Source organism: Erinaceus europaeus, chromosome X, assembly GCF_950295315.1.
Source record: "Erinaceus europaeus chromosome X, mEriEur2.1, whole genome shotgun sequence".
In the NCBI taxonomy this organism is placed as follows: domain Eukaryota; kingdom Metazoa; phylum Chordata; class Mammalia; order Eulipotyphla; family Erinaceidae; genus Erinaceus; species Erinaceus europaeus.
Window position 1 is genome coordinate 30,319,578 of NC_080185.1, and position 27,297 is coordinate 30,346,874.

Consider the following 27,297-nt stretch of genomic DNA (forward strand, 5'->3'; position numbering starts at 1 on the left):
TGTCTGACAGAAAACTAAGAAAACATTCTCTCCCACAGTCCTTGAAAGATTTAAAAAAAAAAAAAAGACTGAACATCCACCCTCACCCTCAACCCAGGGTTTTTACTTTGGTGCCCTACTCTAAACTTAGTCAAATCCTATTTTTAGTTTTCCTTTCTGTTATTCTTTCTCAACTTCTGTTTACAGATATTTGACTTCATGGGGGCAGGGAACAATCTTTTGGTGGTGGGAATGGTGTTTATGTAATAATAATAATAATAAAACCGACCCATTTAGTGGACAGAAAATTTCAGAAATTGCTTACAAAGGAACACAAGATTTTTATTTCTTTTCATCACACCACCTCTACTTTTCTTCCTTCCAAAACCCTCTGGCCTCTTTGCAAATACTTCTATAACCTCAACTTCCCTGTAGCTCTCACAGTTCTCAAATGCAAGGCATTAGAATGAGGAAAGGCAGTTTTAGAAATATGCAGACACCTGGGCCCTGTCCCAGGCCAGTAAAACAGAATCTTTAAAATACCCCCGGGTGATTTTCTCTCTTTCTCTCCACTCTCCTCTCTTCCCTCTCTCCTCTCTTCTCTCTCTGTCTCTCTCTCTCTCTCTTTTTTGCTTTTACCAGAGCACTGCTCAGCTCTGGTTTATGGTGGTGCAGGGGAGACTGGCTGAACCTGGGACTTAGGAGCCTCAGGCATGACAGTCTGTTTACATAACCATTATGCTATCTGCCACCCCATCCACTTACCTAGCCCCCAATCCACTGAGTAAATTTAATGTGTATCCAGACTGGAACCCTGAGTCATTTGTAAACTGGCTAGTCCCTGAGTGTAGAGGTCCCAGCAGATTTCTGAAGTGGAGGTTGTTTATTATCTCTCATTCCCTGACTCGGTTAAGGCTGGTGTCCTTATTTGTCACATCTCCGGACTCTCTCCTCTCCTTCTCCCTCATGAAGAAGTCTTTCTCCCCTGAGGCTCACTTACTGCTTTATACCATCTTCTTTCCTTTCCTCTCCTATCCTGTGAAAACACTTGCCATGCTCATAGAAACTTCTTACTCTGGGGGGGGGCGGGTGGTGGTGTGCCTGGTTAAGCGCACATATCACCATGCCTCAGGACCTAGGTTTGAGCCCCAACTCCCATCCTGCAGGAGGGATGCTTTATGAGTGGTGAAGCAAGTCTGTAGGTGTCTATCTTTTTCTCTCCCTCTGTATTTCCCACCTCTCTCAATTTCTCTGTCCTCTCAAATAAAATTTAAAAAAAGAAGAAAAATGGTATAAATGGCCACCAGGAGCAGTGGATTTGTCATGCAATGCAGGTACTCATTGAGCTCCAGCAATAACACTGGTGGCAAGATAAAAAGAAGAAAGAAAGTTCTGACTCTGGCATTCAACACGACTCAAAAACTTGCTTTCCACTAAACACTCTTGCCTTAATTTTGGGTCACTTCAAAATTAGCATGTAGGGGGCTGGGCGGTAGTGCAGCGGCTTAAACGCACATGGCACAAAGCACATGGACTGTTGCAATTATCCCGGTTCAAGCCCCCCAGCTCCCCACCTGCAGGGGGTCGCTTCGAAAGTGGTGAAGTAGGTCTGCAGGTGTCTATCTTTCTCTCCTCCTCTGTCTTCCCCTCCTTTCTCCATTTCTCTCTTTCCTGTCCAACAACAATAGCTATAACAACCACCACCACAACAAGGGCAACAAAATCGGAAAAATAGCTTCCAGGAGCAGTGGATACGTAGTGCTGGCAATGAGCCTCAGTAATAACCCTGCAGGCAAAAAAATAAAATAAAATCAGAAAAAAATTAGCATACACACACACACAACAACCTTCAACTCAACTTCCTTTTCCAATGACATGGCCCTTCTATTTCAGTCACTTACACTCCCCTTTTCAGTCTCTATAGAAGTCCCTCACTTAAACTCTGTGCCCCTTCATCACAGAAGCATTGCCACCTCACACATCTCTAATTTAAACACTCTGCATTTAAAGACTTGTTATTGCTCCCAGCTTACTCGCTCATCTGGGAACCTCCAGTCCATCATTTGTTCCTTTCTGCTTTCACTCACCCCTCCTTCCCTACCCCCCAAACAGATGCCTTCATGACACTCATTTGCAGAAAGCCCAGAACTATTGAATGCTTGTCTGCCATGGTGCCTATCTGGTGGTCAATTCCCAACTAACTACAGTTCCTGTACTTATTATGCTCAAACAAGCAGAGGGAGTAAACACACATACATAGAGCTAACATTACAAATTCTTGACTGCTAACCTGAAAGTGGTTCCTTCCGCAGCGAGTTTTCCACTAGCAACCTGACACAACTACTTCCACACCTTCAGTCTTTATATTGTCCTCTTCTCAAGTCCTTTCAATCCAAGGAGATTGTTTCACCTCTTACTTTGGAAGCTACTGTGGAAGCTACCTGTATCTGTAGTCATCGCCTTCCCCTTCTTGCACAAGGGAGAAAATTTCTCTCATCAAAGGACACCTTCATTTTAAACTATAACCCCTTTGATTCTCTCAGGAATTTTACACTCTCAAACATTCCCTAAATACCTTTACCCGTGTGTGTATGTGTGTGTGTGTGTGTGTGTGTGTGTAATACCTCCTTTTCACAGGCTCCTTCCTGTCAACATTATTTGAAATCTAAAACCTTCCCATTTTAAAAACATGCAATTTTCCTGGAACCCACCTCTCTTTTTCTATTATTTATTTCTTTATTGAGGATTAATGTTTTTTTACATTCAATAGTAAATACAATAGTTTGTACATGCATAACAATTCTCAGTTTTCCACAAAGCAATACAACCCCCACTAGGACCTCTGTCATCATGTGGAACTCACCTTTCTCTTCACCTCCAGTCCATCTCTGTAAGAAAGCCTCTTTTAAAAGCAGTCACCACTTGTTCACCTCTCATTTTTCTCTTCAATCCACTCCACTATGACTTCAGTTCCCATCAACCCTCTGAAATGGCTTCATTAAGGTCATTAACCACCTCCACATTGCCAGATTCAATGGCTACTCTTCAGTTTTCTTATTGCATCCATCAGTAAAAATCAATAAGGAGTCAGTTACTCCTTAAAATAATCCTTCTCAAAGGCTCCTATACCACACTCACCTACTTTCTTTCGCTCTCACTCTCTGGTCCCCAATTCTAGTGCCCTTTGAGGTATATGTCATCTTTTATCTAAACATTATGAAGTACAGTCCCAACTTAAACCTTATCTTCACCCTGTATCAATGTTGTCCCTTTCTGTAATGATGGGCCAGTAAGCACACATGGCTAATGAGCACTTGAAATGTGACTAGAGCACCTGAGGAACTGGACTTCTAATTAAATAGGTATGAACCCATGCCCTTGAAATCCTATAATCTGTAAACGCAGTTTAAATCAGTATTAACCAAAAAAAGTTAAGGCACCTGTAATTCGTGGCCACTGTATGAGAGAACACAGCTCTTCATGCAACCACATCGTCTTTCATGGATTTAATTAGTGACTCAGATCTTCCTTGGGAGTTTCAGATGCAAACATTCCACTGGCAATATATCATCCCCCAAATCAAATTCAGCTAAAACTGGATTCAAGAACTTTCCCTGCCCCAATGAAGGAAAAAAAAAATTCCTCCTGTGCTAATCTTTTTTTTTTATTGGTGAAATCACCATTTTTTAAATATTTATTTTATTTATTTATTCCCTTTTGTTGCCCTTGTTTTATTGCTGTAGTTATTGCTGTTGTTATAGATGTCGTTGTTGTTGGATAGGACAGAGAGAAATAGAGAGAGAAAGGGAAGACAGAGAGGGGAAGAGAAAGACAGACACCTGTAGACCTGCTTCACCACTTGTGAAGTGACTCCCCTACAGGTTGGGGAGCTGGGGCTTGAACCGGGATTCTTATGCCGGTCCTTGCGCTTTGCGTCACCTGTGCTTAACCCGATGCGCTACCGCCAGACTCCCCCTCCTATGCTAATCTTATCATCTACATTCATCACCAAGAAACCTGTAACTAACCCTTGGCGCTTTTTTTTATTATTATTATTTTAAAAATCCTTATTTATTTGTGTTTCGGATAGAGATAGAGGAATTGAGTGGGAACAGGAGATGGAGAGGAAGAGAGACATCTGGAGCACTGCTTCACAGCTCATGAAGCTTTCCTCCTCAGGTGCGGAACCCTTGGCACTTTTCTTCCTCTTATCCTATACAGGCAAACCAGACCCCGGTGATCCAAAGTCCAAAATCACACACTGAATCTCTCCACTTCTTTTTCTCCTGTCACTATAGTCTATAAAGTATTAAAACTGGGGGGCTGGGCGATAGAGCAGCGGGTTAAGTGCACATGGTGAGAAGCACAAGGTTACTGGCGTAAGGATCCTGGTTCGAGCCCCTGGCTCCCCACCTGCAGGGAGGGCCGTTGCTTCACAAGCTGTGAAGCAGGCCTACAGGTGTCTATCTTTCTCTCCCCGTCTTCCCCTCCTCTCAATTTCTCTCTGTTCTATCCAACAACAACAATAACAATAACAACAATGGAAACAAAATGGGAAAAATGTCCTCCAGGAGCAGTGGATTCATAGTGTAGGCACCAGGCCCCAGCAAAATAACCCTGGAGGCAAAAATAAAGTAAAATAAAATACTAAAATTGCCTCTTAACTGGTCATCTGTTTCCATACTGTTGATAACACTTCAGCACAGAATCCTTCATAGTCTTCACATGTTTTCATCTAAAACTCCAGATTTTTTTACTATGCCTTACAAAATCCTACCAGATCTAGCCTGAGTCAGTACTACTGTGGGGCCCAAACCCTGTTCAAGGTACCTTACTTGATCTTGTATTGACTTACTTCTCAATTTGTGGTCTTCCACATACCAATTCCTTTCTCTGGGTTAGCTCCTTCCTCTCTTATTTTCACCTGTCTTTTACTTAGCCCCTACAGTCTCAATGTAAATGTAAATGCCTCTTGAACATTCTGCCTAATTGACTATAATTAACTCTCTTATAAAATCTTTGTATGACTCCTTGGTAGCAATTATCAAAATGGCAATTATGTAAGTATCTACATCTTTTCTTTAAATAAATTATTTCTTTTATTTTAAATAGTTTTATTTGTTAATGAGAGAGATACAGAGATACAGAGAGAGAGAGACACCAGAGCACTGCTCAGCTCTGGTTTATGGTGGTGCTGGGGATTGAATTTGCGACCTTTGCTTCCTCATGCATGAAAGTGTTTCTGCATAACCCATTATGCTGTCTTCCCCGCCCAGTAAGTATCTACATCTTGACAGTTCCCTGCACAGTCTCATGAAGCATAACAACTATATTACTGCTATATCTTTAGAGCTTAGCATAGTGCCCAACACATAAAGATTTCAATACTTTTATACAATGATTTAATGAATTATAGGCAGCTATGTGATATCAAACAGCACAGAAGCAAGAACCAAAGCTGAAGTAGCAGCCTTATTTATGTAGCTCAGTAGCATTCCTGAAGTACTTAGCACTGGGGTTCCCACAGACATGACAGACATAGGCCTCTTAACAGATCCCTATCGCCACTGTCACTAGTCATCTCCATCAGGAAAATCACAATGGACCCCCTTGTGGGCCTCTATAGGACCTGGCCCTCAATGTGGATCAGCAATGGTAGGGACTGTTCCATTCTCCAAAGGGAGGTTGGACAACATACTCTACCTACCACCTGAGGAAGCTAGGTCCTGAAATTAGTGCAGCCTGGAATGTTCCTAACCATGACCATACAATGTGAGCTCAGACCTACAGGGATGCAGAGGTTACATAGGCTCCTGTGCTGACTATGGCCCCCAGATCAAACTGATAGGGTTTACAGTTAAAAGTATATATATATATATATATATATATATATATATATATATATATATATATACTTTTCCCATATTTAGGAGCTACTCTCTTCCCTGATCCAGCATTCTAGTCCTTTTTCCAACTATAATACCATCTCCCCAGACAATAACTTGGGTCCACCTGAATATTAGATGTCAGGCTCAGTGAAAAACTAGTTAATTCATGGGCCCCTTGGAATATATCTAAAATAGACCTACTAGCTATTTCCTAAATGGAGATCCCAAATCTTCATCTGCAATATTCTTGCCTTTAGGTTCATGATTAGTCAACAATTTGTTCTGCTTTATATCTTACTCTTTTTCAGCAACCAGGTTCCAGATGCTACCATCATGCCAACCTAACTTCCCTAGGCAGATGACCCCACCAATATGTCCTGGAGCCCTGCCTCCCCAGATCCCTGCCCCTCTAGAGAAAGAGAAAGACAGGCTGGGAGTATTAATCGACGTGCCAACACCAATGTTCAATGGGGAAGCAGTTATAGAAGCCAGACCTTCCACCTTCTGCACCCCATAATGATCCTGGGTCCATACTCCCAGAGGGACAAAGAATAGGGAAGCTTTCAAGGGAGGGGACTAGATAAGGAGTTCTGGTGGTGAGAACTGTGCAGAATTGTACCCTCTTATCCTGTGGCCTTGTATTTCCATCATATAAATAAAAATTTAAAAAAAACAGTAGAGCTACATAAATCCTGGAAGGACATATGATAAAATTCAATATACATTTATCATTTTTTAATTCTTTTTAAAAAATATTTATTCCCTTTCATTGCCCTTGTTTTATTGTTGTAGTCATTACTGTTGTTGTTACTGATGTCATCGTTGTTGGATAGGACAGAGAGAAATGGAGAGAGATGGGGAAGACAGAGAGGGGGAGAGAAAGATAGACACCTGCAGAACTGCTTCACCGCCTGTAAAGCGACTCCCCTACTGGTGGGGATCCTTATGCCAGTCCTTGTGCTTTGCGCCACCTGTGCTTAACCCACTGCACTACCACCCGACTCCCACATTTATCATCTTAAAAGCCATGCATACATAATATAAATTAAGTTGCTTAATGTGGTTTGGAAAACTTATCAAATCAAATCAATAGGCAATAATGTCCTCAGCAGAAGAGCCTCTGTTGAGAGAGTCTCACTGCATCATCCTTTAACACCTGGCTGGCCTGAAAATTCTGAATGGTGGAACAAGACATGAAGCAAAATAATTACAACTACTAGAAAGGAAACAAAATTATTATATGCAGATGGCAAGGGTTGTCTACTAAAACAAGCAAGCAAAATTAAACAGTCCCAAATAGTAAAGACTGATTCCAGGACAGTGACTAGACAAAAGACAAAAATCTAAAAATTCCTTTCCTGTATACTAATAATATGCGATTAGGTAATAAAAGAAAAAAGGGACCCACTGACAATAGCAGCAAGTAAAGAAAATATAAATGAGAAGTATTAAGCCTATAAATGACATACAGGAAGAAACCGCAAAATGTTCTTGAGATAAAAGCAGGATTTGAATAAGTAAGGAAATAACACTGTTCTTTGGCAATGACTTAATTTAATAAAATCTGAATCCCATCACTGTGAATCATCAGTCTCTAAAATCATAAAATAACCGAAAGGACTAAGGAGAGAGCATGAGGCTTCTGCAAGACTTTCATGCCTGAGGCTTCTAGGTCCCAGGTTCAAGCCCCAGAACCACCATAAGCCACAGCTGAGCAGTACTCTGGTTAAAGTAAAAAAAAAAAAAAAACATAAATAACAGGAAAACACCCCAACACAATTTGAAAATGAAAATGCAGGATAAGACCACATTAAAGAATTCCAAAGAGGGTGTGGGCCGCAGCACAGCAAGTTAAACACACATGGCACAAAGCACAAGGACCAGCCTAAGGATCCCTGTTCTAGCCCCTGGCTCCCCACCTGCAGGGGAGCCGCTCCACAAGTAGTGAAGCTGGTCTGCAGGTGTCTGTCTTTCTCTCCCCCTCTGTTTTCCCTTCCTCTCTTGATTTCTCTCTGTCCTATCCAACAATAACAACAGCAGTGACAACAATAACAATAAATACAACAAGGGCAACAAAATGGGAAAAAGATTGGCCTCCGGGAACAGTGGATTCATAGTACAGGCACTGAATCCCGGCGATAACCCTGGAGACAAAAAAAAAAAAAAAAAAAAAAAAAAGACCTGCAATGATGAAGGGCTTGGCAGTGCCACACTCAGTTGAGCACAGGCATGACAGTGTAAGAATCTGGGTTTTAAGTCTCCAGTCTCCACTTACAGGTGAGAAGCTTCATGAGGTGTGAAGCAAGTGTTACAGATGTCTCTGTCCTATTAAAAAAAAAAAAAAGAAAGGAAAGGAAAAAAAGCCACCAGGAGCAGTGGAATTGCCACGCAAGAACTGAGCTCCAGCAATAACCCTGGTGGAAAAAAAATCCAATGATGAAAGGGCCAGGTGATGGTTGAGCACACAAGGACCCGGGTTCAATCCCCTGGTCCCCACGTGCAGGGGGAAAGCTTTGCAAGTGGTGAAGCAGTACTGCAGGTGTCTCTCTCTCCCTCTTTCTATCACCCACTTCCCTTTATTTCTGGCTATCTCTATCCAATAAATAAATGAAGATAATAAAAATTAATAACAATTCCAATAATGTAAAAGGAAATACATAAAAAAGCTAACCACAGTGATGATTTTTAGCTTATAGGAGCACAGTTTTAATTCAGAAAAATGTATAGGTTGAAATTAAAACTGTTCTGTGTATAATGAAGATACAGTACCTCTGTGAGGAAAAAAATAGTTTACAACATTTAATACCAACATTCAGATAATGGAAAAAAACATTCATCTGCACTAAAACCAGTTCTGCCTGGAAAGCCTAAGGTTTCCCACCTGTAATAGTCTAAGGTTTATGCACAAAGTCCAAAAATCAAGACAAAATCTGTATTGGTGCAAATATTCTTTATTGGAAAAAAGTTACCAAGGCCTTTATTCAAGTGGTTATTTAAGTATTTCTTCCCTACAGTCCAGGAATTTGAACTCTGGACATATGGCTAATTTCTATGTTGGAGAGGCCAACAAACCTAATGCCATAAATTAGGTATTCATAAGCAAAAAGGAACATCTCAGTTTGGCTTTTTAGCTTTGGGTCAAAATACCTGTTTTCAAACCAGGAACAGGATATTTCAACATTTTATTCCAGCAACAATGTCAGTTCCTCAAAGTTTGCTTTTTTACTTTTTAATGTCACTTTTATCTTCGCCTTTCAAAAAGCACAAAAAAACATAAATATTAAATCATTTGCTTTCTTGTAATAGAAGCTAGCAGTTGTGTTTACCTAGTTTTTTAATTTTTTTATATTTATTTACTTTCTCTTTTGTTGTCCTTTTTTAATGTTGCTGTAGTTGTTGTTGTTATTGATGTCGTTGTTAGATGGGACAGAGAAATGGAGAGGAGGGGAAGACAGAGAGGGAGAGAGAAAGATAGAAACTGCTGCAGGCCTGCTTCCCTGCCTGTGAAGTGACTTGCCTGTGGGTAGGGAGCTGGGGGCTAGAACCAGGATCCTTATGCCGGTCCTTGTGCTTCGTGCCATGTGTGCTTAGCTACACTCAACTCCCAGGGGTTTTTTTGTTTGTTTGTTTTTAATCAACCTTTAAGATTTCTAAATTCATGACCAAACATAAGAATAATAAAACTCTAACTCGAAAGAATTTGTCTAAACTGTCTGGTAAGGATTACAGATGCCAAAGACAGAGATGGTATCCTACCAAAGTTAAGTATATACCCTATGGTTTTGTTAATTAAATAACAAAATTTCTTATTTCTTAAATAAATAAAAAAATAAAAAATTTTAAAAAATTTAAAAAAAAAGTTAAGTATAGTCCATAGTCCCAAGCTAAACATCAACCCCTATTCATCCAAGGGGTGAACCAAGAGAGAAACTAATGCATTTCATTTAGATTCATCTCGGTTTCCATAGCAACAACAGAGTAGTCACAGTAACAGTCAAATGCCCATTTTCTCCTCCTCATAACACAGTACAATTAAGATGATAAACAAAGAACAGCTTGCACAGAAAGTCAATGATGATTTTCTTCAAATACATGAAAAGAAGAGAACAAAAACAGTGAGAAAAACATGTTCTCTCTGATAAAGGGATGCCTTGAGGAGATGAAGCTTAGAATAATACACCAAAAGTATCTGAAGAGAAAAAAAATTATTTATGGTATGAGCAAGGTGTCTTTGATACAACAGGGGCTCTGTAGTCTCCTAAAAGAGTGTAACAAAGAAAGAAAAGCATTGCAGTTTAATATGTAATTTTTAAATGAGTAGGGGAAAAAAGCTTACACCATAATAGCATTAAACCATAATATCAGCTAATAAGAAGCATTCAGGAATTTTATGTATTTTAAATAATTGTGGCCCTTCCAGTAAATTATTCCAGTAAGTACTACAATAGTTGATTTAACTTATCGCAACAAAACTGGTAGCTCAGAGACGCTCAGTATTAGAAAAGCAGACCATATATTCAGATGAATTATTTTAAGTGAGAGACAGACAGACCAGAGCACCTCTCAGGCCACATGCAATGCCAAGGGAATGAACCTGTGGTACCATGTTTACAAAACACATGCTCTACCCAACAAGCCCTCTCCCCAGCTCTTAAAAGAAAGTATTTATCTCTATGTGTGTGTATGAGAGAGACTATGTTCAACTTTTTTTTAAAAAGATTTTATTTATTTATGAGAAAGATAGGAGGAGAGAGAAAGAACCAGACATCACTCTAGCACATGTGCTGCTGGGGATCGAGCTCGTGACCTCATGCTTGAGAGTCCAAAGCTTTATCACTATGCCACCTCCCGAACCACTATGTTCAACTTTTTAAAGATTCTTGCCAATTTGTTTTTTTTTTCTTAAGTTTATCCTAAATATTTTTGGAAAGCGATATTAACTTGCAGACTACCTTAAAAATGGAAAATAAAGGATGGGATGGTTAAAATAAAAGATGTGCCTCAAAAGGTGTCTTAAATATAGTGAATTTTTATGTAAATATTTATTGAATGGAAATCACATCCATTCAGAAAGTTACTTACTGTTTGAAGCTATATCAATCAGAAGAGTTTCTTCTGCCTCTAAGAAAAAAAGAAGGAACAGAATCAGGGAAGAGAAAAATATTCATTACAACCCACAAACTATGTGCTCAATTAAACAGCTGCTTCTCTTAATCACTACCCTTTTAGCTTACAACTCATTTTAAAGGTCCTTTGTTGCTTTGTTTAGCATTTTTTTAAAAAGAACTTTAATTGCACTTGATTTTAATGATTATGAGCAATTACACTAAAAGAGGAAAAAATGAACCAAATAAGTAACTGAATGGAATACTGCAAAGCAAATCATGAAATTATAAATAGTAGGGAATATAAACACATGTTTATTGGAGCGAAGGTGAAATTAATAGGCTTCAACTATAACACAATGATTTAATGATTTAATGTACTCTAAGTGTATCACTTAGATACTTATAAAAAGCCAAAGTGACTCTAAAAGCCCAGAGGAAAATTTTTTTTTCTAACTCAGATTCATACATAAAAACTCAGGTAACTCATTAATCCCTAGACCGATAAAAGCATGAACCATGCCTTGAAATTCCTTGTCTTTAGGCTACAATTAATGCTTGTGGGTCCAAGGCCTACCACACCCACACTGTTAAGTATAAATCAAGAGCAAAGCATAGCCTTCCAGTTCAGAGTTCCCTTTTCTCTCATCAGTTCTCCTGGACTTCCTACCTTATCTCCACTACCTAGAGTAAACTCATCGCTTCCTCTGATTTCCTTGGATTTGTCTGGCCAACAGCACCTGCCAGACACTCCTGGCTGGTTGAACTCTAGGTCTTGTCTCCTAGTCGGGATTAGCCGGGATCCAGATGGAGTAATTTCGGCCTTTTCTAGCACTTTCACAAGCATACACTGTACATTTGACACCAAGCACAATAGAAACAGCCGGTAAGGAACCAACTTGTCTAATATTCAGTAATAGTAATACTCTTAATACCAGCATAATCAAGCAAGGGCATCAGGACATAGGACCATTGTCCTTCAGTAACTTCAACTCTTTAAAACTCAGGCAGTGTTAGACCCAAAATATACAGGCAAGTAAACAGAAAGGATGTGAAAACTCAAGGAGGTAAGCATTCCTTCCCCACCCCCCCATGGGGAACTACCATGTGAGTACTCACATATTTTCCTAGATTTCAATCTGACAAACTCCTCTTTCTTTCTTTCTTTCTTTCTTTCTTTCTTTCTTTCTTTCTTTCTTTCTTTCTTTCTTTCTTTCTTTCCTTTTTTTTTTTTTTTGCCTCCAGGTTTATCTCTGGGGCTCGGTTCTGCTACTGGTACCACAAATCCACTGCTCCTGTAGGCCAATTTATTTTTATTGGATAGGACAGATAGAAATTGAGAGAGATGGGGAAGGTAGTATGGGAGAAAGACACCTGCAAACCTACTTCACCACTTGTGAAGCATCCTCCCTGCAGGTGGAAAACTGGAGGCTAGAACCAGGATCTTTGAGCAGGTCCTTGCACTTTGTACTATGTACTTTTAACCTAGTGTGCTACTACCTGGCCCCCCCATAAACTACTATTTCTTATTACAAATACTACTGAAGGGCTGACAAGATAGCTAGGCTGCAGAGAGTGCCTGCTAGTCATGCACATGAATCTGGTTCCCATCCCACTGGAGGACACTGTGGGTTTTTTGTTGTTGTTTGTTTATTTGTTTGTGCTGTGGTATCCCCCACTCCACCCTTCCAGGGTCTCTTTCTACCTGAAAAATGCAACTGCGGTGATGACCAAAAAAAAAAAAAATACTGACACAGTAAGAGACCCATGTAGTAGTCGTTTAAAAAAGCATGGTAGTTAACATGGTACATGTAGAAAGTCACGTTCATTGGCTTCTCTCCTTCTTAAAGGGTTGAGTATGTAGCAAAGAGTGTTAACTATGAAAGTGAGGTGAGCACAGCATCAGGTGCGTTGTTTAATATGTCTCTCTCACACAAGACAGGTTGAATAACTACAACTTCATTCATCTATACAACATGGATACTATTCACCATGAGTCTTTTATACTTTTTTTTTTTGCCTCCAGGGTTATCACTGGGGCTCAGTGCCTACACTACTGCTCCTGGCAGCCATCTTTTTCCCGCTGTTGTTGCTGTTGCTGCCAATAAGTCTAGGACAGAGAGAAATTGAGAGGGGGGGAAGACAGAGAGGCAGAGAAAGACAGACACCTGTAGATGTGCTTCACTACTTGCAAAGTGACCCCGCCCCCAGCCCACAGGTGGGGAGCCGGGGGCTCGAACAGGGATTCTCGCACCAGTTTGGTCCCTGCACTTCGTACTAAATGTGTTTAATCCGGTGCACTACCACCTGGCCCCCAGTTCTTTACATTCTTAAAAATTCTATATCTATCTTAAAAACATATACATCTATCTTAAATGTTTTTTGTTCTATCTTAAATGCTATACCCACTTAGTACCTCTACTCAGAGGAACAAACTCTAAGAGAATAAGACATGTACAAGATAATCCATGTACACAGATATTCATGACAGTGCTTTTTAATACTAGTGAAAAATAACTCCAAATATCAGACAAAGAGGAATAATTACATTATAGACTATTCATGAAGTAGACTGGTATATGGCTATTAAAAACATAGAAAAGCACTCATAATATGATGTCATATGGAATGGATAGAAAACTACACACTGTATGACTCCCACCAACCCTAAGGCACATATAAAGAGAAGGGGAATGTTAAGTGTTTCTCTGAAGGACAGGTATTTCTTTCTATCTTAGCCCTTTGGAATATATCTAAAATATGCCTACTAGCTATCTACAAAATGGAGGATCCCCTTCATAATTTTCTACTCTTTCATATACACATATACGTGTGTGTGTGTGTGTGTGTGTGTGTGTGTGTGTGTGTGTATTTTTAATGATTAAAAAAAGTTCAAAGTGGTTGAAGAATCTTTGTAGGACCAAGTAGTGACACTTCTGGTTGAGCACACACATTACTGTGCATAAGGACCTAGGTTCAAGCCCCTGGTCCCTGCCTGCAAGGAGGAATTTCATGAGCAGTGAAGCAGGGCTGCAGGTGTCTCTCTCTTTCTCTCCTTCTCCATCTCCCCTTTTCCTCTGAATTTTGCTTTGTCCTACCAAAATAAAAGAAAGGAAAAAAGAAAGGTGAAAATAAATGGCCACTGGGAATAGCAGATATATAGTGCAGGAACGAGTCCCAGCAATAACCCTGGTGGCAATATCAACACCAACAAAAGAACTCTGCAAGGATAGATTCAAGTTTTCCACGAAGCTCAATCTGATGTAGCCAATGGACCCATCAGAAAGGTAATGCATTTGTTCTCTAGTAATCAGTTTCCTTTCTAGAGCAACGTGATGACAGAAGCAACACCTCCTACACAAACCGCCTAATTTTTGAGCCTCACTCTTAACAGATGAAACAACAGACTTGCTGTTTTCAATTCCCTTATCTGAGAGCAGGAAGCCAAGTGTTTCCTCCTGGAGTTGATTTTCTCATAATTCAGTGTTGAGGTTTGAGACTCAACACAATTGAGTGTAAGGTATTACAATCTGGCAAGGCATGTGGCCGAGTGTTGTACTTTCAAATAGTGAGGACAAAGTGCTCAGTGTGTGTGAATTTCTGTGACCGTGATACTTTATAATGAGCAATGTGTCAGTTAAGCCTAAGAATGTCATTTAAACCCATGCAGAAATCCATACATTTCTTTTTTATATCTATTTATTTTCCCTTTTGTTGCCCTTGTTTTTTGTTGTTGTTATTGATGTCTTTGTTGTTAGATAGGACAGAGAGAAATGGAAAGAGGAGCGTAGACAGAGAGGGGGAGAAAAAGACAGACACCTGAAGACCTGCTTCACCACTTGTGAGGTGACCCCCTTGCAGGTGGGGAGCCAGGAGCTCAAACCGGGATCCTTATGCCAGTCCTTGCGCATTGGGCCATGTGCACTTAACCCACTGCACTATTGCCCAACTCCCAAAATCCATACATTTCTAACCCAGCCAGAGAAGGTGAGGAAAAAAATACATATATGTTAGACATCACCTCAATAGCAATTAGTAATGCCACCTTTTTATGCAAATAAAATACATTTCATTTACAAAGTATATATGGTAATATACAATAGAATAATGACCGAAGCAAATAATAAACCAGATCTGCAATCAAAGCTAGTACCTTGAACACATCTAAAGTGGCTATTTATAGGAATGATATCTTGAACATGCTGTTCCTTCTCGTGCAACTGGATTATTAACCTAGGAAACAGAAGAATGCATCAACGAATAGCTCCTGAAAAACTCCATCATTAAGCATCCCTAGTGCTGTTACACAAATCTAGTCTGTATTAGACTTGCTGTAACCTTGGTCTCTGGATCTGAGCATCATAGCAGCTAGATTATCAGTTTAGACCCTAGGCCAATTGGATGGGAAAGAATCCTGGGACCAACACAGCAGCAGGTGAACAGGCTGTTTTTACTTCCCTTCTACTTCTCTTCTGGTTTTCGACTTCATGCTGGTATTTCTAGGTAGACATGACTTAATCTGGCTCCCCAGTATGAAAAGGGAGACTTCGAATTCCCTGTCTATATGCCCGGAAGCAAGGTAAAAACCTTCTGAATGTTTCCTAGCTTCCCTAAAGGAGCATTCCTCAGGTGGTCCTTTCACCAGGAACACTCTTTTTTCCCCCTTACCCCTCACTACTCCCAAGCAGAACCAGCGGTCTCATCTGCTTTGCTCGCCCTTCTAATAGAGAGTACTTACATACTCAATTAGCTAGAGAACTGGCCCCTGGACCATGGGGCGGGGTTGTTAGGGGTGCCAAACCCCATACACTTGAAAAGCAGTTATAACTTGTTGTCTGTCCTTCACATATACAAAGGTTCCCTATCTGTTGATGCAATCAAATGACGTGGTTGAATCCATGACCAAGGAACCCACTGATGGGGTGGGGGGGATGTATAAATTGATCTACCCAGTTCAAATCCGAGTTGTTTAAGGGTCAGCTGTATTAACTGGTTTGAACTCCTTGAAAGCAAGAGTTCTACCATGTTCAGCTTTGTCTTCCACCTATTAGATGCTCAACAAATACTGGCTGAATAAATGAACTATCTCATTAAAGCTAAAAAAGATAAATTTCTAAGCATAACTCTTCAACTTCTGACATGCAAATGCCATTGAGGGACTAGCAAGATAGCTTACTTGGATAGTGTACTTACTTTGTCATGGGCCATGACCCAGGTTGAAGCCCACCCACCCTCCACTGTAATGGAAGTTTTGGTGCAATAGTATCTTCCTATTTCTGACTTTTTATCTGAAAGAGGCCTCCTAGAGCAGTGAAAACAATAAAAATAAAACATCTCTGAGAGAGGCCAGGTGGTGGCACTCCCAGTAGAGTGCATATACTACTATGCATAAGGACCCTGGTTCAAAGCCACGCTCCCCACCTGCAAGGTGGCAAATTTCTGAAGCAGGGGAGCAGTGCTACAGGTGTCTCTTTGTTCTGTCCCTCACCTATCAAAGACAAAAAGGGCTACAAAAAGGGCTAGGAGCCATGGAGTCATCAGGCTGGCCGCAGCCCCAGCAATAAACCTGGTAGTCAAAAAATAAATAAATAAATAAAATAAAAAGAAAAAAAGTCATTGAACAGTTTCTGTCTTGTCTTTGAAGGAGCCTGTTGTTTTAGCTTTTTCAATTTTTTTTTCTAAATGTGACAACTCTGAAGGAAAACTCTGAGTGGAAAGGAAATGCTTACCTAGAACTAAGGGAAATAAAAATATTCATGTTGGGGGCCAGAAGACAGCTCATCTTGCAGAGCAAGGACCATAGTTCAAGCCCAGGGCCACTACATGGGAAAAAGTAAACAAAAAAGTAAACAGGAGGAGGCTCCACAACTGCTGGAAAGGAGTGGACATGTTTCTCCTCTTTCTGTCTCTCATCCTCTGTATTAAAAAAAGAAAAAAAAGTCCACTGAGAGAAATGTGCAGGTGTGGAGCTTCAGTGATAACCCTGGTGGCAGAAAATAATAACAACAATAACAACAACGTCTTTCTGCTTTGATCTTGCTTGCAAATTTGGAAAGGGCTCTATTTTAAGGCGACTGAGGGATAAGGGGCAGGCCTCTCTCAGACTAATGTTCATGAGTGGAGCAGAGAGACCTATAAATCCAGATGGAAAACAGAAACTAGAAAATACTGACAAAACAAGGATCAAGGAGAGAGAGAGAGAGATAGCTGGATTTGAGTACTCAAAGTACTGTGACTAGAAATGATAATACACATTAGTGGAAGAGTTTCAACTGGACTGTGTTAAAACCGGATCACAATGCAACGTTCAACTGGGAAGTTAGGTCATTCCACAAACATTTATTGAATATCTACTATGTATTAGTCACTGAAGAGACTATAGCAAGTAGGGCTAAAATATGCATCAGATTTTGCTTAAATGTAAGCATTTTTCAGAACAGAGAGATGAAAATGGGTATGTGGCAATACAATGGAAATCAGAATTTGATGCCTGTCCAATGGAAGAGTAACAAGTTGTGAATGGCAGCATTATCCCTAGGAAATAGTTTGGTTTGTTTAAGGTGAAACTGGTCCCATCATACTCCAGAATAAACCTTTGTGTTGGATTCCTTGTCTCAAAGAATGCTAAGTTAGGTTATAATTTTGACCTCTCATAGAGATTTCTCCTATGGCTGGCTGATAATAGAAACTACAAAACTAAAGATTAAACTAGGCTTCAACTTCTAGCAGAAAAAAAGTCTACAGTAAAACTGTTCTGGACATACAGGTCAGAGAATATACACTCAAGGGATAAGAATTCCAGGATTACAGATGACATTGCAATACTGTGTGTTGAGTAAATGTGAAAAGAAACTTCTAAGGAAAGTTACTTTTTTTTTTAAGAAGTGCAAAAGTTTGACTGAAGGAATACCCATAGATGATAAACGAAGGAGAAGCAAGGAAGCAGGACTCAGTAGGGAAAGTTTTCAAATAAGTCACAGATCTGACAAATCAAGCTCAACACAATGGAAACTCCAGAGCCATCATTAACTATTAGAGGAGTAAAGAAACTGGGCAGAAATAGCAGGCCTAACTCCCTTGGCAAAGTTAGCATCACTAGCCAGATGGTCCCCAGAAAAAGTATAACCTTGGCTTGAAAATTCCTGCAGAAAATCTACGTGAAACTCAGAGGCTACTCACTCAACTAAACTTTTAACAAGTCTAGAAAAGTTAACTGTAAGATGTTACCTGGGCTCAATTCTCAGCTATGCTATTTAGTGTAAACAAGGGACCTTTCTGAGCTTCAACATCTATATCCAGTAATAGAGAACAACAGTGGTACTACTCTTTCACAACAACTCTCACATGAATGCGGGTTAAATGAACCAAGTCATGAAAAATGCTTAGATTAGTACCTGGAACAAATGAAGCCATGAAGTATTAGTTGTTGTTATACCACCACAACTTACACAGAACTGAGACACAAGAATTTGAATTATCTGTGAGGAGGACACAATCAAAAGAGCTACCACAAATTTAAATGTTCTTCCAGTCAACACCCAAGTTCAGCGGGGAAGCAATTACAGAAGCCAGACCTTCTACCTTCTGCAACCCACAATGACCCTGGGTCCATGCTCCCAGAGGGATAGAGAATGGGAAAGCTATCAGGGGAGGGGGTGGGAAATGGAGATTGGGTGGTGGGAACTGTATGGAATTGTACCCCTCCTACCCTATGGTTTTGTTAATTAATCCTTTCTTAAATAAAAAAATAAAAAAAGTTAAAAAAAAAAGAATTCAGATACAAGGGCAGAAGTAGATAGCATAATGGTTATGCAAAGAGACTCTTAGGCCTGAGGCTCCAAAGCCCCAGATTCAATCCCCTGCATAACCCAGAGCTGAGCAGTGCTCTGTTAAAAATATTATACACACACACACACACACACACACACACACACACACACACACACACGTTGGAAGGGGTAGATAGCATAATGGTTATGCAAAGAGACTGTCATTCTTGAGGCTTCAATGCCCTGGACCACCATAAGCCAGAGATGAGTCATGCTCTGGTAAAAAAAAAAAAATTCAGATACAAAGAGGTCAAAACACCCACTCCCTTGTTACCACAGAGTCCCAAACCTTGGCACCAAAGAGCTGTGTTCTTCTCAGCCATATAGATAAGGTGTTGAATCCTCAGATTTTTTTTCCTCACAAGAGAAAACCAAGGCAAAAAATAAAATTACCGATTTGCCCAAGAATCACATCTCTTCACACCATGCAAGCCATTGAAATGGGCAGCAGTGTTCCACTTTTCAACTCCCTTTATTTTTTGCTTTGAACAGCAGGTCTCTCTCAGGGTCTAATGAAATTTGCGGTAAAGTATGAATGTCCCTTCTGCACAAAATTGATCAAGCAAGAACTTAGGGAAAAGCTACTTTCTAGAACCAGTTGTTCAAGTAGATTGGCATCAAGTGTGTGAGGAACGGACTAAGCCGGTGAGAATTATGTCTGCATTAAGTTAAGAGTATAGATGCAAAGTGAGTCTGGATGACTTAAATGCAGAAGCTAAGAAAAATTGCTAAGAATCCAATGCTGGGAGATGGCAGGATTTAACTAATTGACAATTTAACTCTGGTGACAAATCGACAGCAGATAATCACCAAAGATAAGTGGTAGTGATAGGGACCCATGGCATGTAATGGTTACCATGGATGCTTTTAAGATGAGGCCAGGGAGTCGGGCAGTAGCACAGCGGGTTAAGCGCACAGGCTAAGGATCCCAGTTCCAGCCCCCGGGGCCCCACCTGCAGGGGAGTCGCTTCACAGGCAGTGAAGCAGGTCTGCAGGTGTCTTTCTCTCCCCCTCTCTGTCTTCCCCTCCTCTCTACATTTCTCTCTGTCCTATCCAACGACGACATCAAGAACAACAACAATAACTGAAAAAAAAAGGGCAACAACAGGGAAATTAAATAAATATAAAAAAATAAAAAATAAAAAGATGAGGCCGACAGAGGCATGGAGATCAGCAGCTGTACTGACAGTTTCTGAAAATCACTTTTTAACATTATTTACTGGGCTATGTGCAGGGATGATTGAAAGGTAACACAAACTGACACAAGACTAAATCATTGTTTCGATTTCTGCATCTTATTCCATCTCCTCTCTGTCAAGTCAGCAAGTGAGGTCCTTACTAATCTACACCAAAGCACTACTTAGTGAACGTGCCTGCAAGCAAGTGTCGTAAGGGAGAAGACTGGAGGAACCAGTTGAATGGGGTTCAGAGAACACACCGAGGAGGTTCGTTGTTAAGGTTGCTTGTTAACAGCCAAGCGTTGCTGTAGCAGTTTTACTTTTTGACGATCACTTTCACATTTATTATTCTCCCATTCACAACTCCAAAGGATAAAAGGTAAGGCAGTCAATGCTTTTATTTCACTGACATGACACGAAGGCCCAGAAATCTCTTATTGACTTGCTGGGGGGGGGGTGTCATAATGTATGTCAGTTGTCAGTTGCAGGGGCTGGAACAATGAACTCTGGCTTCCTGCTTTCTTGCCCATTGATCCTGCCATTGAGCCACACTACCCCGCGCAATCTAGGGGGCGGGATGCGGGAGGGCCAGGGGTTAGAGAGCACCTGCACTTCACACCTGGGCCTGGCCCTGTTGCCCAGGTGGCCTTATGGGGTAGGGGTGGCTCGGTGCGGTTTGGGGCTGGAAGGTAATGGCAGGGTCCCCTCCGCAGCGGAAAATCAGGTGGTTACTTACTCATACTGCCCGTTCCTTTGGGCTAGGGTCAGGGTGCAAGGCTCCCGGATGGGACCCTTCATCTCCATGCCCTCGATAGTATGCGGGCGCTAGTCAAGGGTCTCCTCCACAAGGGCAGTCAGAGAAGGGGGTGGCGCGGTGCGGGTTTGGAGGGAGGGGGCTTCCTCCTCTGCTCCCTCCCCCCGCCATCGCCCCCCCTCTCCCGCGCGCGCGCACCCCCCCACTCCGCCTTGGCCTCCAGGCCAGGCCGCCCCTCAGCCCCGCACCCCAGGCCAACGCCGCCAACGCGTTCCCAGAACCCCGACCCCCACCCCCGCCTCGGCGCCGCCGCCGCCGCCCTTCCCCCTTTTCTCTGGCGGATACGGCAAGGGGTTGGGCTCCGACCGGGTATGGCGCCTCCATCCCGGCGGCCTCTAGACTCTGCGGGGCCGAGGACTGCGGGCGGACGGCACAACACTGACTCCCGCGTCCCAACACCCAGCGGCCTGGGCTGCAGCTCGTGTGCGGGAAGGCTGCGCGCCAGGTGCCGGGAGCCGGGCGCTGGGAGCCAAGAGCCTGGTTTGAGAGAGAGCGGCGCCTGGCGCCCCCGCCAGTTTTCGAGGCCGCCGCAGAGTCCGCTCCCTGTGGTCAAGCTATAGAACTGCATCCAGGGGAGGGACACCCCTCCACCCCCACCATGGACTGGTGGTGTTCCTGCCTCGTCTAGCAAGGAATGGGTTTTTTAAGTTGCCTGTGACATCAGAATTATGCTGGGGGGACTTTTGAGATTGTCACACAAACAAAAGACAGTCATGGGGGGCGGGGGTTCAAACATGATAAGTCAACAGAACGTACATCATACAGGTAAAAAAAATCCTTATTAGAGTTACAACTCACCGTTTCTTGCTGGTTCTTCTACCTCTCAGACATTCTGTCTTTCCAGTTCTTCCTTTCAGTCTCTAAATCGGAAAAATCCCTAAAACTCAGTTCTTTAGTCTTCCTTTGCTCCCTCTGCAGGTCAAATCCAAGCAGACACTCCTGGGTAAGAAAATTCATCATTTCACAGGGATAACCTCGCTTGAAACTTGAAAGCCATATGATTTTATCCTTTCCCCTGAATTCTTTGTGCCCAATCAACAAAGATTATGGATTTGAGGGGGGAGTTGGATTCCTTATTTTATCTCCATCTGTGTTGTCACCACTCTATTCCTAGTTTCTGTGATGTTCCCTTTGATCTTTTCACTCTGGTGACAGTCATAGGGATATTATTTTTAGGGAAATATTTCTTTTTTTGAGTTTTTTTAACATTTCTTTATTCCCTTTTGTTGCCCTTGTTGTTTTATTGTTGTAGTTATTATTGTTGTCATCGTTGTTGTATAGGATAAAGAGAAATGGAGAGAGGAGGGGAAGACAGAGATGGGGAGAGAGAGACACCTGCAGACCTGCTTCACCATCTGTGAAGTGACTCCCCTGAAGGTGGGGAGCCGGGGACTCGAACCAGGATCCTTACACCGGTCCTTGCGATTTGTGCCATGTACGCTTAACCCACTGTGCTGCTGCACGGCTCTGGTAATATTTCAATCACATTAAGCGTTTGCTCGGAAATCGACAATGAACTTGATATCAGTGCTGACTTTAAACCTATAGTATCTGAGACCGTATGGTGTGTCGATAACCAATGGAACAGAATACAGAGATCAAAAGCCGACCCAGACATGCCTGGAAGGTTGATGGAGAGAGGAGGGGAAGACAGAGAGGGGGAGAGAGAGACACCTGCAGACCTGCTTCACCGCCTGTGAAGCGATTCCCCTGCAGGTGGGGAGTTGGGGGCTCAAACCGGGATCCTTACTCCAGTCCTTGTACTTTGCACCACATGTGCTTAACCCACTGTGCTACCGCCCGACTCTCCAAATTCTGATTTCTATAGTCTCTCCCCTCCAGTGCATGCACTCTCCCTATCCCTCTTACCTGTTTATTTCTCTCCATAAAATGTATCACTCTCAAGGCCAGGTGGTGGTGCACCTGGTTGAGCACACATGTTACAATGCACAAGGACCCAGCTTCAAGCCTCTAGTCCCCACCTTCAGGGAGAAAGCATCACAAGTGGTAAAGCAGTGCTTCAGGTGTTTTTCTGTCTCCCACTCGATCTCCCCTTCTCTATCTCGATTTATCTCTGTCTCTACCCAATAAATAAATAAGTAAAATATTTTTAAAAGTTGTATCACTCCCCACTGTTCTATTTTACTTACAAATTTTGTTTATTATTTTTCTTCTTCCACCAGAATCTATGTTCTTCTAGGGCAGGGATTTTTGTCTCTTTCTCTTATTTATTTATTTATTTTTATTGGAGATAAATCTAGAGGGGAAGGAGTATTAGAGTGGGATGGAGAGACAGAGAGAAAGAAACAGACCTGCGGCACTACTTCACTACTTGTGATGCTTTCTCCCTGCAGGTGGGAACCTGGGGCTTGGACACACGTCCTTGCGTATGGTAACATGTGTACTCAACTGGGTGTGCCTCCCAGTGCATGAAACCATTCTCGGAATAAGGTAGGTGCTAGACAAATACTGGTCAAATGAGTGAAACAGTATACAGAATGCAATATATATATATATATATATATATATATATATATATATATATTGGAAAATGAAAAGAAATGTAGTAGAAATTTTGACAAAATGTATAAAGAAATTAATCTCCAAGGAAATTTTATCCAATAAAGACATGAAAGGATGCTTCACTTCATTACTGTTCAGGGGAACTCAAAATTTAAACCATGAGATAATATTTCCTAACCACTAGTTTTGCAGAAATTGAAAAACTTGATCAACACCAAATGTTGTAAAAACAGAACTCTGATCTACTGCTAGAAGGAATGTAAGTGCTATGAAGATCAGTTTGACACCTGCAGCCATACTTCACCACTTGTGAAGCTTCCTCTCTGCGGATAGGGACCAGGGGTTTGAACCTGAGTCCTTGCACACTGTAATGCGTTCACTTAACCAAGTGCACCACCACCTGGACCCTAATATTTATCTCTTTAAGCACAATCTGAACAACTTATTTTATAGGGTTTGACATAAATAGGTGTTAGCTATGTTATTCCATGAATTCTCCAGCATTTGAGTTTATGGTGACACCCAGTTCAAGTCCCTGGTCCCCACCTGCAGGGCGAAGCTTCACAAGTGGTGAAGCAGTGCTGTAGATGTCTTTTTTTTCTCTTTCCTCCTTTGTCTTCCATCCCTTCTCAACTTCTCTCTATCCTCACAAATAAAAAGAAGACAAAAAAAAAGAAGAAGAAAAAGAAAGAAAGGAAGGAAGGAAGAAAGAGGGAAAGAGAGAAATAAAGAAAGACAGGGACACCTGGAGTGGTTGATTCATTGTCTAGGTACCATACTCCAGCAATAACTCTGGCAGAAAAAAACAAAACAGGAATTTGTAATTCATGTAGACAAAGAAATAGTATGCACTGAAGGGTTAGCAATGTCAAATGCTAAAAATTAGAGAAGGAAACAGACGACTGACTTTCTTCAGATGTATTAAAGAATTCACTAGAAACAACTAAATAAGTACTTTCAGTTGAGAATGGTAACAAGATTACAGGAAATTGAGGAGGGCCTGGATCGTGAGAAAATGGAGCTAAGGAAGCTGTGTTTAAGAGGTTTGGAAATAAAAAACAAAAGGGAACAAAATACAATTTTCATTAGTTAGGAGAGTCAAATAGCAATTCCTGACAAGACCTGGAGCCACTCAAAAGCAAATGACAAGGAGCTTGTGAAAACACAGACAGTTACAATGTTGGAAGAAGGAGACACACAATTTGCAGGAGAAATCCTTCAGTAATTGAGAAAGATGGAGCGAAGGTGGATGGAGAAATTGACCATGGAGAAGAGGCAGGTTACTTCTTCCTCCAATTTCACAATGTTCCCAGCATCTAAATCAGTACCCAGGGTAGATCAGGAGCCCTTGAGTATTTGTTATGTGAAGGAAAAGGTGTTGTGGGTATCGGGCAGTGACACACTGGGTTAAGCGCACATAGTACGAAGCACAATGACCCATGCAAGAATCCTGGTTCGAGCCCCTGGCTCCTCACCTGCAGGAAGGGGTGGGGGGTCACTTCACAAGCAGAGAATCAGGTATGCAGGTATCTATCTTTCTCTTCCCCTCTCTATCTTCCCCAGCCCCTCTCAATTTCTCTCTGTCCTATCCAATAAAATAGAAAGAAATGGCCACCAGGAGCAGTGGATTTGTAAGGCAGGCACTGAGCCCCAGTTATAACTCTGGAGGCAAAAGAGAAGAAAAGAAAGGAAGGAAGGAAGGAAGGAAGGAAGGAAGGAAGGAAGGAAGGAAGGAAGGAAGGAAAGAAGGAAGGAAGGAAGGGAGGATGGAAGGAAGGAAGGAAGGAAAAGAAAGAAAGAGAATGGGGTTGTGAGGACACTAAAAGCTATGGTCTCCCACAAGGACTATGGTGACTTTATTTTAAATCAGTAATATACTAGGTTAATACTATAGAAGTAATAACAACGGTAATAATCCTGGTGGCCAGCATCAAGCTTCTTGTTATGAGACACATACTCTCCTCATAATTTTACATACATATTTCCATTTAATTCTCACTAAAGCCCTGTGAGGACACACTATTATCCACACTTTAAAAACAGAGAAAACACAGACTCAGAAAGGTTTGGCAACTTTACTATTAGCTACTAAATGACAGACTCAGGATTCAGACCTACATTTATCTAATGCCAGACTCCAAGCTTTTTGGCCAACAAGTTTTGCTGTTCCATATTGACAGTAATCAGTATTTATTTAAAATCTCCACTGTGACAGCACTATGCTAGAGGTTCCACCTGAATTACCACACTTAACTTGCTGAAATTGAAGTGGAGGGCAGAAGACTTGGGAATTTCAACAAGGTAGAGGAGTGATAAGGCACTGTGTAAGAGTGATAACAAGTCCAGAAAAGTGTATCAAGGATTATAGAGCCATGGAGAGAAGCCCATTGGAGGCAGTTGCATGAGTTTCTAGCGTGTCTCCAAATTAACGTGCATCTGTAATTTCCTCTGGCTATGCTTGGCAGATGGAGAGCAGGAATAGGGAAAATGTACCAAGAAGGCTTGGGGATTATGAGAGCAGGCAGAGCAGAAGGTCAAGAGGTAAGTGAGTCTAAAGCAGTGTTTTAGATATAGTGGAATAGTTGATTCTGAAGTCCAAGCTGAATGAAGACTTGGATCCCTTCAGCTTCAGACCAGCTGAGGAGATGAAGAAAAGCTTAGCTAAATTAGTCATGTCCCTAGATTCCTAGACCTGACCCTGCTGCAAATTGTGTCTTGTTGTTTTATTGTTGTAGTTATTGTTGTTGTTGTTATTGATGTCGTCATCATTGGATAGGACAGAGAGAAATGGAGAGAGGAGGGGAAGATAGAGAGGGGAAGAGAAAGATAGACGCCTGCAGACCTGCTTCACCACCTGTGAAGTGACTCCCCTGCAGGTGGGAAGCCAGGGGCTGGAACCAGGATCCTTATGCTGTGTCTTGTTTTTAAGGGCAACATTAGGGACTGTGCTTGTAATGGGCTATGCCTCAAATCATTTTTATAAGTTGGCTCAAAATATTTTATCCACACATGCCTTTTGCCTTACCTATGTCTGTTATTGATATTTCTGTTTAATAAGTCATTCAAGTTTGAAAGTTCACATTCATCTACAAACTCTTCTTCCTTTACCCATGACATCCTATAACTTGAGTGTTGTTCATTCTATAGTAAATTCCTTAGTTTGTGGTGCTGATCATCCCAGCTATCATTATCAGGCAATGTTTTGCCTAGGTAAAGATCTCATGTTCAGTGCCTGCATGTATATAAAGGAAACAGTCAATGCAAAGAATTTAATGGTCACTAAAAATTCAAATAAATGAAACTTGAAGAAAACATAAGTCTGAGGAAAGGCAGTGGCACATCCAGTAGAGCACTTCATGTTACCATGAGTGAGGACCTAGGTTCAAGCCCCCAGTCCCCACCTGCAGGAAGGAAGCTTCTTGAGTGGTGGAGAAGTGCTGCAAGTCTCCCTCTCCCTCTTCCTCTCCCCTCCTCTCCTGCTTTCTCCCTCTCTATTAGAAAAAAGAAATTAAAAATTTAAGGTGACACAAAGAGACTCACATGCCTGAAGTTCCAAAGTCCCATGTTCAGTCCCCTGCACCACTATAAGCCAGAGCTTAGCAGTGCTCAGGTAAAAACAAACAAGCAAACAACAAACAAAAGGGAAGGAGATATAGCTTAATGGTTATGGTCTCTCTTGCCTGAAACTCCCAGGTCCCAGGCTTAATTCTTCACACCATCATAAGACAAAACTGATCAGTGCTCTGCTAACAAACAGCCTTAAGTTTTATAACATTCAACACACACGCACACACACAGACACACACACACACACACACACACACACACTTAACTTAAATGGGAGCTTAGTCCTATGTCTTATTCATTAAGATCCCCAGGATATCTAAGGGGGAAAAATAAAATGATATCTTAAAAAAGAGAGTATGGGGAGTTGGGTGGTAGCGCAACGGGTTAAGCGCAGGTGGTGCGAAACCAAAGGAT

The 27,297-nt window shown here is 41.5% G+C and overlaps 1 protein-coding gene and 1 long non-coding RNA gene across 6 annotated transcripts in view; one reads left to right on the forward strand and one right to left on the reverse strand.

Annotated features, from left to right (window-relative positions):
* Positions 1 to 21,651, reverse strand: part of OCRL (OCRL inositol polyphosphate-5-phosphatase) — a 67,948-nt gene extending 46,297 nt beyond the window's left edge. For 2 of the 5 annotated variants that reach the window (XM_060183619.1, XM_060183618.1), the window contains exons 1-4: positions 21,079 to 21,295; positions 20,716 to 20,786; positions 15,126 to 15,205; positions 10,950 to 10,988 (exon numbers count right to left, since the gene is read on the reverse strand). In XM_060183619.1, the coding sequence (XP_060039602.1) occupies positions 10,950 to 10,988; positions 15,126 to 15,205; positions 20,716 to 20,786; positions 21,079 to 21,117 (229 nt within the window). In that variant the 5' untranslated portion in view covers positions 21,118 to 21,295. Of the gene's footprint in view, positions 1 to 10,949; positions 10,989 to 15,125; positions 15,206 to 20,715; positions 20,863 to 21,078; positions 21,296 to 21,591 lie in introns of those variants that run through there. The other 3 variants (XM_060183621.1, XM_007527639.3, XM_060183620.1) reach the window with 3 other exon arrangements.
* Positions 20,143 to 27,297, forward strand: part of LOC132535941 (uncharacterized) — a 33,315-nt gene continuing 26,160 nt past the window's right edge. The window contains exons 1-2 of the long non-coding RNA XR_009547662.1: positions 20,143 to 20,358; positions 23,148 to 23,244. This is a non-coding gene — a long non-coding RNA (uncharacterized LOC132535941). The remainder of the gene's footprint in view (positions 20,359 to 23,147; positions 23,245 to 27,297) is intronic.